The sequence below is a fragment of the Equus przewalskii genome, chromosome 1, assembly GCF_037783145.1.
Source record: "Equus przewalskii isolate Varuska chromosome 1, EquPr2, whole genome shotgun sequence".
Taxonomy (NCBI): Eukaryota; Metazoa; Chordata; class Mammalia; order Perissodactyla; family Equidae; genus Equus; species Equus przewalskii.
The window spans coordinates 1,719,209-1,732,056 of NC_091831.1; the positions used below are offsets into that span (position 1 = coordinate 1,719,209).

Consider the following 12,848-nt stretch of genomic DNA (forward strand, 5'->3'; position numbering starts at 1 on the left):
CCCCTCGGGAGTCTACTCAGGGCTGCCCCACCGCAGGCCAAGGTGGCCGCCATCATGGTCTTTCTGGAAGCAGGGGCTGGTGGAGGGTGGACTGGAAAGCAGGCCTGGACATCTGCGGAGAGGCAGACCAACCCTCATGGAGGGGAACGAGGCCCCTCCGTGGGGGACTCTCTCTGCGGCTCCTCAGGGCAGTGGCGCTCAACCGTCTGCCCCTGTGCATGATGACATGACACGGGATCAACATGAGCACTGGCCTTAACGTTTAGCGTGTGATCGCTTTTCCAGTAATTCATTTTTGCTGCATTTTAAAAAGGATCAATCCTTGACAGGATGGAACAAAAATAAACAGAAAAGCAAAGGCAGGCCCTTCACCAGCTCGTCTGAGAGGCCCTGCCCGAGGGACGCCCCACGGCTCCCCTCTGACTTCGTGATGCTGGCTCCCCTCCCTGCCCACCCCTCTGCCTGCTGCTCCCCCTCCCCACTGGCTCTGCTCACCTCCCTGCCTTCCAAACACTTAGGTCTCCTCATCTTGTTTCAGAATACCACAAAATCCAAGCCCACCATCTTCTCTGTCACACTCAAGGTTCCTTCCTTCCTGGGTGACTCCAGGAATCTGGCACCAGGTCTCCCTGCTGGTTCCTGTGCCAGGACCTTCCAGTGAAACGCCTCCCTGGGGCCCCCGGGACCACCTACTGGCCCACAAGCTACAATTGGTGGTGCAGCCTGGCGCAGAGCAGAGGGGACCGAGGCCACCTCCTCTGACCCCTCCCCGGACATCCTATGTCCTCAGCCTCCCTGTCTCCCCATGACCGCCCCCACCCTGAGCACAGAGGCACCCAGGTGCTGACCGCCTGCTGAGGGGAGCCCCGGCCTCTCCCAGAAATGCTGCCCCTGTACCTCCAACCCTTTTCCAGACTTCTCCACAGAAACATCCAGAAAAGGGGCAAACTTAGCAAGCACAAACGTGCTTTGTTAAACGCCGCCCTCCTGCCGGCACCCCTGGTCTGGATCATCCAGCCTCAGCCCCGTCAGCCAGCGTGGCCTCCTCTACCTCCTCCTTTGCCGTGTCTGTCATCTGCTCTGACTACACCCCTCCTGTCCGTCTCCCGGCCACACTCTCCCTAGCCCTGGCCCAGATGCCTGCAGCAGCCTCCTGGGTCTTTCTGCTAAAGCCATGAGAATGATCCTGTAGAAACCTCATCGCGCTCCTTCATGTTCCAGCTCATGGAAGCTCACCGGCCTCTGAGGCTGGAGTCACTGTGGCCAGCGCTCCAGACCTCACAAACCAATCTCCTGTCCTTGGCCCCTGAGCCCGTTTTGCTCATTGACGGCTCCTGACTCGCCAGCTTCTCCCTCCTCCCGTCTCATGAAAGCGCCTGGACAGCTGGGGGCCCAGGAGAAAGGGTGGGCCTCCTCCAGCCAGTCCACTCTGTTGGAACTGCACTGTCAGGCTTCTGGGCCTCCAGATAATCTCTAAATTTGTTGTTAGTGCCGTTGAGTCAATTCTCACTCCTAGTGACCCTGTGGATAGCAGAGCAGAACCCTGCCTGGTCTCTCTGTGCTATCCTCGCCCCTTCCAGTGCTCTATCAGACAATGCTCCTCTGCTATTCACAGGGTTTTCACGGCAAATTTTTTCAGAAGTGAGCAGCCAGGTCCTTCTTCCTGGTCCGTCTTAGTCTGGAAGCTCCAGTGAAACGTGTCCACCAGGGGTAACCCTGCTGGTATTTGAAATCCTGGAGCCATAGCTTTCAGCATCACAGTGACACGCAGCTGCCACAGTATGACACTCAACAGACAGGAATCTCTAAATACCCTGAAATAATCCGGAGGAGAGAGAGGCCCCGACACCCTCTCACTCCCCCTGCAGGCCTTTCTGAGGGCCAGACGAGCCAGTATTTGTTCCTAGGGGATATCTAATAGTTTGTATGAGCACCACTGGTGATTGTTCAAAAATTAAACAACAAAATACATAAACACACATTTTGCATAAAGCAGGACACAAGTTAGGTCCTTCAGGAATTTGTCCCAAATCATCTCTAACAAAAACCATAGGTTTGTCAAAAAGGATTGTACTGCAGGGAAACTAACCCAGGTCTTCAAATTCCCTAGGGGCAGAGGTCAGCCCTGGAGGGGCACAGACCGCCGGTCCTCGGGCCGTGTGTCCCAGGCAGACCTGGGAATCCAAACTCCTCTGCAGGAGGGCCAGCATCCCACGGCTGACTCCTCCTCCTCACTATTGGCATTAATTCATATCTTCTCTTGGAAATTTAAAAGAAAAAAAGGTTGAATTTTTAAATTTAAAGTTATCAAAAGAATATTTACTTTGGGTCCTGTTTTGGTTATTTCACAATAACAATTTTCAGAAATAATAAAATTTTCTTCTTTTCACTTCTAAATAAAGAGAGTGTTTCTTACTACGTGGTTTCTTTAAATACACGTTTTATGTACATACAGGTCAACATTTTCCCACCTACCTTGGGGAGTTTCGCCATTTTCTTTCTTTGTTTCCGATATCTTAAAAGCTTATCACGCTCCTGCAAAAACCAGTGGAAGAGACCTTTTAAGGAGCTGAACAGCTCTATCAGTTTAATCTTTCCTGTCCTGATCTGAAGGGACTCAGAGGAGGACTTCAAGATTGGCATATTGCCCATATTATCATAAATACACCGAAATGCAGGGCCCCGTCCAGGGCAGTTTGCTCTGAAGGTCTGGATGGCTCATCCTTCTGCTCAGGATCAGCACAAAAGGAGGGATCGCCCATTTGGGGGGCTCTGAGCTCACGACGCTCCATCATCCTCCAGCTTCCGTCTCAGTCTGCAGCTGGGGGCCCATGCAGGGGCCAGGGGCTTAGAGTGGCACACGCACAGAAACGGGAATTTGGGAGGGATGATGGCCCAGCCTCCTGGACACTCTCTGAGCTGATGTCCACAGAAATGGTGTACACGTGCATGTGGAGACAGACCCCCATAAACACGTAAGGAGACCAACGACCCGTTCCTCTCCAGGGAGCTATGCAGCATCTTCATGACTGTGATTGTGAACCAGCCAGGCCCCGACAACCGGTCAGTATGGAGGGGGGAGGAACCCATGTGGGGAGAGTGCTCCAGAGAGGGGAGCCATCCAACCCCCGGTCTTTAATAAAGGGGTAATGAGCAGAGCCGGGCGCTGCTCCTGCAGGCTTTCCCAAAGGCCAACGTTCCCTGGCACCTGTCTGATCCTAACGGATGGGTGCTCTGGGTCACCACGGCAGAGCCTCTGGGCAGGTGGCACTGTGAGAACAGGATCCACCCAGAATACTGGCACCGCTTCTATCTGGACCAGATGGGACCATCGGCATAGGAGGGGTCCCAGGGACAATGGCACCGGAAAATGGGTGTCGATGTCAGTACAGAGATACTGAGTGGTACTTACTAACACACTCTTCACGTAGCCGGCGGTTTCCAGGGTCTAGGAAGAGAGGACAGCACGTCGGGGAATCAGAGCACAGACCTTGCCCCACGGGAACCCCAGAGCCCTGCCAGCTGCCCCAAACCCCTGCCGCTTCCTGACTGCAGAGAGCATTGCTCTCCCCTCGCCCTGAGAGGGAGGGTCCTACCTGGCCCTAACAGTCCTTCCTCCTTCCTTAAACTGCCCCCTGAGGGCACCATGAACCTGCAGAAGCATCAGGGGGCCTTCTCTTCAGGGTCGAGGGCCTGTCACTAGCCTTTCAGAAATAATGTGCATTTGTAACTGACCAAGATTTCTTCCTTTTCCATAAATTCTCATTATTGTGGGGATTGACAACCACCGTGTTGTTGAAGGAGGCACGAGCTCAGACCTCAGGCACAGTCAGGGAAGGCTGCATCCGCGAGACCCCAGCCCACAGCCGTGGGGCAGGGGCATCTTCCCATCCAGTCTCACGTCATTTTGGAGGCGACTTCAGTCATTGAAGCAAGAGGCCAGCACTTCCGGGCCGCGTGTCACACCAGAGACAGAGAAGGACACTGCCATCGCTTCCACTGTCCCCAGGGGACAAGAATGACCAAGGCCACTCATTCTGCAGTGCTCTGACTAGGGGGCTGGTAGGGATCCCAGAAAGAAGCAGAAGGCGCCCCAAATCAGGATGATGGGAGGAGGGTTTAATGGAGGACGATGCAAAATCCTGCTGGGGGTGAGGGGCCACAGAGATCAGGCAGTGTAGACGGCTGGAGGGGGCCCCCAGGAAGATATGTCCACATCCTAATCCCCAGAACCTGGACTGTGGCCTTATTTAGAAACTGGGTCTTTGCAGGTGCGATTAAATTAGGGATCTTGAGAAGGGATTTAAGAGAAGAGAAGAGAAGAGGGAGACACGGAGAGAAGGCCCCATGAAGACAGCCAGAGACCAGAGTCATGTGACCGACGGCCACCAGGAGCTTCCTCGTGACACAGAACGACTACTCCCCTAGCCCCTTCGGAGGGTGCACAGCCCCTCCAGCACTTGACCCTGGATTCTGGATTTTTCCAGACCGTGAGAGGAGAAGCTGCTGTGTTTGAAGGCCCCAGCTGGGGGCTCAGTTATGGCAGCCCAGGAACTAATCCCAGCAGTACTGCTGCTCTTGAGACCCCCGGCCCAAAGTGATGAGGACAGGAATCAGAGCGTTTTGGGGAGTGTCACCTCAAGCATGAGCAGGGTGGAGGGACCCAGCCCAAGATGGACCCCCAGGGAGGGAGAGGACAAATGCAGGTTCCCCCTCCCCCATCTCCTGCCCATTGGCCAGACCCCCAGAGCCGGAGGGTGAGGGGCCGAGGGCGTGACCTCTGTGGGGCGGCAGAGAGCCAGGATGGGTGAGGCGCCCAATCACCTTGGAAAGCTCGTCTATGAGGTTCTGCTGCTCCACAATTTGAAGTTTCAAGAAGTCAACTTCTCTTTCATCTTGACTTTGATCCAGATCGTTTAAGGAACTGGGTCTCCTTATGATTCCGGCTCTTTGTCTCTGAAAAACCAGCCAGAGGACATTACAAGGGGTGGAATGAGGTGGTCGCCTAGGTGATGGGGAAGCTGGGGATCCCCTCGCTCAGTCTGCATACGCCTGAGCAGTCACTGGTCACCCCTTGGCTGTGGAGCGAGGGGGCCTCTCTGCTCAGGTCTTGGAGCAGCAAGGCTACAGAGGCCCAGGGAAAACAAGGCCTGTGTCTCGGGGGGATCCCCCCAGCAGCGGCAGGGCATGCAGCCTGGACTGCGCACATGGAGCAACTCTGCACCCCAAAGACGAGATTGGGTGAGCTGCGTGTGCCACTTCACCCTCTGCCGCCTGCCAAACTCAGAGCGTGGAAAGACGGGAACTTCTGCAGAGAAGGGCTTGAGGGTCCCCTGCCTGCCTCCCCTACATCATGCTGAATTACTCTGCCTAAACTCTTGCTCAGGGCCTCCAAGGCCCTCAGGGCCAGAAGGAATGCACATGACAAGGCTACCCACACACTCCGCTGTGGGCGCGGCTGCAGTGGAACCTCCCCTGCCCCGGGCTCCATGCCCCGTGCCTGGCCTGCTCGCTCCCTCCCCCCACGGCCAGTGTCCCTGGGGTCCACTACCTCTGCCCGAGACTCTCAGAGTTGGGCGATGGCTCATCCAGGCCCCTGGTGTTGGACAGGGCGACAGGCCTGGAGGCGGAGGGAGTGACTTGCTCAGTGACCTCCTAGCGGTTCCGCATCCACTCTGTCACTCCCAGAGGCAGGCACCTGTGACCCTCTGCCCTCAGATATGAGACCCGCATCTAAGGCCTTCTCCCCCAGGGCGCAAGTCTGCGCCGGTTCCTGTCCCCAAAAACGTACGTGAGATCAGAGGCTTGAGTGAAAGCCTGGCCCAGGGATGGCGTTATCAAACCTTGAGTATGAGAAGCTGGTTACGCACCAGCGTGGGCACATCCTGCTGGCCCGCCAGACCCCATCAGGCCCCTACCATTTCTATGTTCTCCTGGGTGACAAATTTTAACTTGTTTTCCATTCGACGTAAAGTGTGGGACAGGTCTTCATTTTTCCGAGTAAGGCGCTTGTTTTTATCCAGCAATGGCTTGTACTGACTTTCAGCTTCTCTTAAACGCTTTAGCTGAAAGGCAAAATTAATTACACAGTGTGAGGTTTTTAAGTGTGACAGAGAACCAACAGCTCCAAGCAGAGTCAGAAAACTGAGCAGCACAACCTTCAGCTACAGCGAAGGGCAGCCGTGTGGGGCCCATGCTCTATCTTGCCAATGAGGGCCAAAGTAAACCCACCCGGCTCATGACCGGCCATGACCACTTTGAGCAAGTCACACACCTGCAGGACAAATCACTCGGAAATCTCAGTGGCTGTAAGGACTAACAGTGATGGCGCCACCGAAGGGCGAGGTCCTCACACATCCCAATAATGTGCAGAACTCAGGATAATTTTGCCCCATAATGTGGAGCAGAGATCAGCCAACCAGCACCTGAGGCCCACATCTGGCCCCTCATCCGGTTTTGTTAATAAAGTTTCATTGGAAACTGCCCAGAGGCCTGGACACAACGCCTGCCCTTGTCACCATCACTCCTCCTTCCTACAAGGGATTTTGGAAGTGGACGCCCCTGGCTCCCCCCACGCTGCAGCCATAAAACCATAGGACCCAGAAGATTCCCCCTTACCCCCGCTGCCTCTCCGTCACTCACCAGCTCGTTCCTTTCTTCTGACAGCAAGGCATTTCGGTCCTCAAGTTTCCGAATGATTGCACTTAACTCTGCAATTTTAAGTTGGAAGCGCCGAGCATCCTTTTCATCCAACTGCTGTTCCTAAAACAAAAATTAACTGCAAATAACTGCTCATAGACACAGACATGAAAATCTTTCAAATCCCCACACACCATGGAAACCCAAGCACTTCCGTGTTGTGATCGCCCATGATTCTGCACGGCGGGGGGGGCGGGTGTGGACCCTCCAAAGGGAAGGCGACTGCCTCCTAAGCGGCATGATGGGGACGGAGGGAAGGAGCAGAAATGTCCAGAAGTATGCAAATGTGGAGGGTGAGGGCGTGCGAATGCAGGCACAAGTGTGGGTGACACCAAGAAAAGATGGGAACCAGCTCCCTGCTCTCCCCCGGGCCCTGCTGCCTCCTTCAGGAAGGGGTTGCCCCGTGCTTCAGGCAGAGAGGGACATCATCTTCCTAGTATTAGAACACGAACACGGGAAAAGATATTCAACCTAAAACTTTCAAAAGTTAGTTTCCCAAGAAGACTGCTCCCTCCAATTGAGTGTCTAAAAGGTCACTTTGGAACCTTCACTCAAAAATCAGTGGAAACATTTTGATCCAGTTTCAGAATCTCTCTGGAGTTAACGCAATCTATCGAGCGCCAGAGCAGGAGCTGGTTTTAACTCAGCGAAGCCATTGATAATAAGATTACAAAATGTCATTTTCTATTCTTGAAATGTCACTCTCCTAGGGCTGGCTCAGCTCAGACACGGTTGCACCCTCAAAGAAAACAAACGCGTGTCCAGGAAGGACTGAGGGACGGTTCCTCGCTCAGCAGGTGCAGGAGAGGCCAGGGAGCAGACCCAGAAGGACCCCCGTCGAGGGCCTGTGGAATTTGGAGCCCCCCTCCCGGATTTCCCAGAACCGCTCCAGAGGGCTCTGAATGAGGAGCAGCAATGAGGAAATGGATGGTGTCACAGCCGTGTGGCTCTTGGCTGATCCTGCACTGTCATGGCAGCCCGAGGAGAAGCAGAAAAGTGGCAGGTCACACGAAAAGCAGGTGGGAGGGTGACTGGTGATGTGAGCAGCAGAAATCACTGTGTGAGGTCAAAGCCAGAGATGTGGGCGAGCAGGGAGCTGGGAGCCAGCCTTCCTGGGCCGGAAGGCAAAGCCTGTGCGTGGAGATGGAGGCAGCACAGACTCATCTCCCACCAGCCCAGGGCAGGAGCCACCACCAGCAAGTACCAGGGACCCTTAGCAACCTGGGGGCCTGGCGGCTCCAGCAGGAAGCCTGAAGCCTTGGGGGTCCATGGCAGGGCGATCAAGTGAAGGCCATAGTTATGCCACGTTAGCAAGGAAGGACGTCTGTTCGCCCTCTCAGCCAAACCAGTTAAGCCGAGGGGTCCAGGGCCTGGCTGGCCGGGCTGCAGACACAGTCAGCGTCCCCAGGGCAGGAGCGCTCTGCCTCTGGACTCTGGAGCTGGGCTCTGGACTCCCCGGGAGCTGCCCGCACAGGCCATGCAGCCGTGCATGGTGCTGTCTGTCTGTGACTCTGGGGTGGCCGGGCGGAGCATGAGGAGGTGCTTACAGGGCTTCCCGAGTGGTCTGAGGCGTCTCCTGCACCACTTGCATAAGGAAGTTCCCGTCTGGGGCTGCCCAGGTGCCGATCAGCCTCTTTGACCTGGGACAGCTGCTCATCTAAAGCCTCTTTTTGGAGCTGCAGTCTCTGAGCATGCCCGGCTTGAACCCCTAACTCTCTCTCCAGCACGAAGACTGCTCTGTCTTTAAATTTTATCTCCTCCATCTACAAGGAGAACAGAACACAATCACACACGCAGGCAGGATACAGATCTGCAGTTACCATAGAAACAGGCAGAGGACACTTGCGCACAAACATCGGGAGGGATCCTCATGGCGGCAGCCCTGCCAGCATCTCTGGGCTTTGAGAGGGGAAGCAAAGCAAGTAGCCCTGGACCAACAGCCTGGAGCCCTGCTGCCCCAACCACAGCATGACTCCCCTGTCCGGGCTGGCCTCTGCTCTGCCGGCTCAGACCAGCTGGTGCAGCTGAAGACCCCCTCCTGGGACTCCATGCACCCCTTCTCAGCCTCCCTGGGTGCCTTGCAGGACCATCTTTTCCCATGCTGGCCTATGAAGGCTCCTGGGTGGCCTGGGGGCTGGCATGGCCTGGCAGGGTCCTGAGAGGCCACCTCCAGCTCCTGCCTCCTGCTGTGCGTTGGGCAGAGCAGGGGGACTCCCTGAGATCCCTGAATCCCATCAATGGAGGGTATGATGAGCAAGGGTCATCTTAAAACAGGTGGGCTGTGACGGCGGAGAAGTAGAAGCCTGGGGCGAAAGGCCCACAGCCTCTTTCCTGTCCGCTCCGAGGGGCACCGGGCCTGGGAAGGGCTGGACAGTGTGTGGAGCCACTACTCTCGTCCTTCTGCACCCCGCCTCTCGCCTTTCTTCGAGTGTGGATGGGAAGCAGGGGTGCTGCCCGGTTGTCTGCAGGCAGCTGAGGTTCCGGGAGGGGCCCCTGGACACGCAACTCCAGGCGGGAGGACAGGAGTGCCCAGTGTGCCTGACCCACCCAGGCCTCTGCATGCCGCCGAGCTGGCAGCTGTGAGGGATCCCTGCCCACTTTCCCTACAGCGCCCAACCTATTGACAGCTCCAAGAAGCCCTTCCCGACACAGCTGCCACCTGCCTCTGAGCATCCAGGGCCCCTCATCCGGGCTCCGGGCCGCCAGATGTGCTTCCTAGGCCAAAGGGTGGGTCGCCGCCCTTGGAGGGGGAGGCGGAACAGGCCCCACTGCTGCTTCTTCAGACAGACAGACTTGGGCGCCGCGGGAGTCATTCTACACAGCGCTAGATTTACAAGAAGACTCGGTTCAAAACATATTTTCAAACAACAGGCCAGGATAGGACATCTTCCTGCTCTACGTGCTGTTTACGGTTAAAATGAGCTAATAAATCTGCCACGTCAGCTTGGAAACAAAGACACGACATGTCTAATTAGCCCGGATCATAGAATTCATGGGCAAACGTTGAAGTGAACAGAATAAAAGAAATCCTTAATTGCTAAATTCCCATTTACTGCAGCACACAGAAATAGGAAAGAGGCAACACACTCAATTAGTGAAAACAAAGAGACCAGTGGAATAAAATCATATTAATGAGCAGCTAAATTCTGTGGCCAGCATTTACACTCTCATGCACAGACACTTTAGAAACATCACTTTTCTTCCATCAGGAAACAGGAGGAGAAGTCTCCAGAGACAGATCCCACTTCAATCAGCTATTTATGCAGATGGTTTGGACCAAAAAGCAGACCTCCCTGGGAAGTCACCTGGACATGTCCGGGAATGGGGCCAAGTTCGATGACCCACCCAGACATGGAGCTTCATGATCCACTCACAAAGGAAATGAGAGGAAAGTGGCCTGCACAGGGGGGCAGGAGCTGATTTTCTGAAGATGGGAAACCACTGTAAGATCGGGGCAAGGTCTCCGAGGGGTCCTCCTGGAGCCACAGTCTCTCACGCAGCGTCTCAGTTATGCCTGAGATGCCAAGAGTTCTCAGCCAAGGGCGCGTTCCTACATCTTCCCATTCCGTTACTTTATGCACAGAGGCCCGTTTGTGAGGGAGAGCGAGCATATGCGTGACATGGACGCCCAGCTGAGGTGGGGAACATGCTTTGTGGGACTGTGTGGGGTCCCCACCTCACACACAGGGGGCTGTTTCCACCCCTGGCACAGATTCCAATACAAGTAATGGGATGGCACCAATGTCCAGCCAGGCCAGGGAAGCTGCGACGGGCAGCGTGGGACAGAGGGGCTGCACCCCTGCATTCGTGCTGCCTTCCTGCAAGGGCAGATTACCACAGTGTCCGACGGTGAAGCTCAGAAGCTCAAGGCTCTGAACCGCTGCCCTGGCCCCCCTTTCCCTCCCAGGGGGCTGTGGGGTCCTGGGGGACAGGGCTGCAGAGAGTGCCTGGGGACAAGCTCTGTCCTCCATCCTATGTCGCCGCCCACCCCATACCCGACCCATGCCGGCATCCGGGTGACCAGCTCTCCCAAGAGCCCAGGACAGGTGCTTTCAAAGAGGAAACTGGGGTCACCCTATGGCCACTTTCCCTCACTCAGACCACTGCAGTGGCTTCCAACTGGCCTCCCTATGTCCACTCCTGTGCCTGCTACAATCTGCCCCCTCACAACCACAGAGTCGTTGCCAAAAAGCGAGAATCCGATCTGATCACTCCCGTGGTTTAAAAATCCTGCAAGGCTTTCCAGGTACCGAGACTTAGAATCCTTACTGGAGTCTCATAGCTTCCACACCAGCTCCCACCTCAGGCCCCACCCCCTCATCCCAGGAGCTCCCCCAGCCCCCACCATCTCATCCCAGGAGCTCCCCCACCCCCACCCCCACCCCCACCCCGTCATTCCATCAGCTCCTCCAGCCCCCTCCCCCTCATTCCATCAGCTCCCCCAGCCCTCACACCCTCATCCCATGAGCTCCTCCAGTCCCCACCTCCTCATCCCATGAGCTCCTCTAGTCCCCACCCCCTCATCCCATGAACTCCCCCAGTCCCCACCCCATCATTCCATCAGCTCCTCCAGCCACACCCCCTCATTCCATCAACTCCCCCGGCCCCCACCCCCTCACTCCATCAGCTCCCCCAGCCCTCACACCCTTATTCCATCAGCTCCCCGAGCCCCCACCCCCTCATTCCATCAGCTCCCCCAGTCCCCACTCCCTCATCCCATGAACTCCCCCAGTCCCCACCCCCTCATTCCATCAGCTCCCCCAGCCCCAACCCTCATTCCATCAGCTCCCCCAGCCCCCACCCCCTCATCCCATCAGCTCCTCCAGTCCCCACCCCCTCATCCCATCAGCTCCCACAGCCCGCACCCCCTCATTCCATCAGCTCCCCCAGTCCCCACCCCCTCATTCCATCAGCTCCCCCAGCCCTCACCCCCTCATCCCATGAGCTCCCCCAGTCCCTACCCCCTCATCCCCTGAGCTCCCCCAGCCTCCACCCCCTCATTCCATGAGCTCCCTCAGGCTCTCCCTCCCCCCACCCAGTTACAGAGGGTGTATGGAAACCTGACTGAAGCCCTGGGGGTGGTGAGTCCCTAGGGAAGGAGTGTGCAGGAGGATGCTGAGGCCCGGAGGATGCCTCTGCTGAGAAAAGCTGTCCTCCCCACATGACCCACCCACCTTGACTCAGCCCCAAGCACAGAGGAGCTCAGCCAGATGCACAGAGCTGAAACTTCTAGGCAGAGCCTGGGAACCTGCACGTCACCAGCACCCCAAGTTGCAAAGCACACTGACAGGATCCAACACTGCCCCACAGTGCTGAGGTCCCCCTGCAACATGTCCCATCCCAGGGCACCATCGCCTGCCCCCGTGTGGCCACTTGTAGCTGTGGCAGCTCCCACATGGGGAACCATGGGGCAGAGTCACTCCTGGTCCTCACCTGTGGGACCTCCCGCACCTGGCGCAGTGCAGGTGAGCACACACCTGCTCCAGTGAGGATGGCTCCCGAGAGAGCAAATACACACGAAGAGCCTTTGCAGCATCTGGCTGTGGGGGGCTGGAATTCCCATCTGTGACCTTCAGCAAAAACCCAAGAACTGCCCTGGAGCCACAGGCCCAGGGAGGTGACAAAGCTGCCTCCACACAGAATAACATCATTTCTAAGAGAGACCCGTGCCCAGACTCTGCAAGGCTCCATCAGAGGCTGAGGACCTCCCTGGATTTCGGCCCACCTCCCTGAGGCTGTTCACTCCTGCAGCCCCGCGGGGGCAGCCCCTCACTCCCGCAGCCCTCTTGTCCTGGGCCTTGACGACTCTGCTTGTTAGATTCCCCTTCAGCTAGCTGCCTGGGCAGCCGGGCGAGGAGGGATGAAATACATCACAGAGTGTTAGGAGAAAGCCCGATCTGGGTTTTGCCTGTACTTCTTTGGTTTTATAGAATTTTTAATAACAGTCTGAGCTCGTATGTCAGCAAATGGACTCTAGCGTGCAGTAGCTGCATGCACGACAAACATTCCTCCATGATCCAGTAATGACAGGACATGAATGTGCCACGAGGCTGCTCTGGGGGCCCACAGCCACATCCGCTCCCTGCCCATTGGCCAGGAACCGCCCCACCCAGGGGCCCAGCTTCTCCACCGATGCTATACAGGACAGA

At 56.5% G+C, this 12,848-nt stretch overlaps 1 protein-coding gene across 50 annotated transcripts in view; it reads right to left on the reverse strand.

The window, feature by feature from the left end:
* Positions 1-12,848, reverse strand: part of JAKMIP3 (Janus kinase and microtubule interacting protein 3) — a 129,402-nt gene that overhangs the window by 42,577 nt on the left and 73,977 nt on the right. For 19 of the 50 annotated variants that reach the window (XM_070558040.1, XM_070559159.1, XM_070556917.1 and 16 more), the window contains exons 4-9: positions 8,247-8,462; positions 6,643-6,762; positions 5,919-6,065; positions 4,825-4,956; positions 3,413-3,448; positions 2,476-2,535 (exon numbers count right to left, since the gene is read on the reverse strand). In XM_070558040.1, coding sequence (XP_070414141.1) covers positions 2,476-2,535; positions 3,413-3,448; positions 4,825-4,956; positions 5,919-6,065; positions 6,643-6,762; positions 8,247-8,462 — 711 coding nt within the window. The remainder of the gene's footprint in view (positions 1-2,475; positions 2,536-3,412; positions 3,449-4,824; positions 4,957-5,918; positions 6,066-6,642; positions 6,763-8,246; positions 8,463-12,848) is intronic. The other 31 variants (XM_070559720.1, XM_070558631.1, XM_070559284.1 and 28 more) reach the window with 4 other exon arrangements.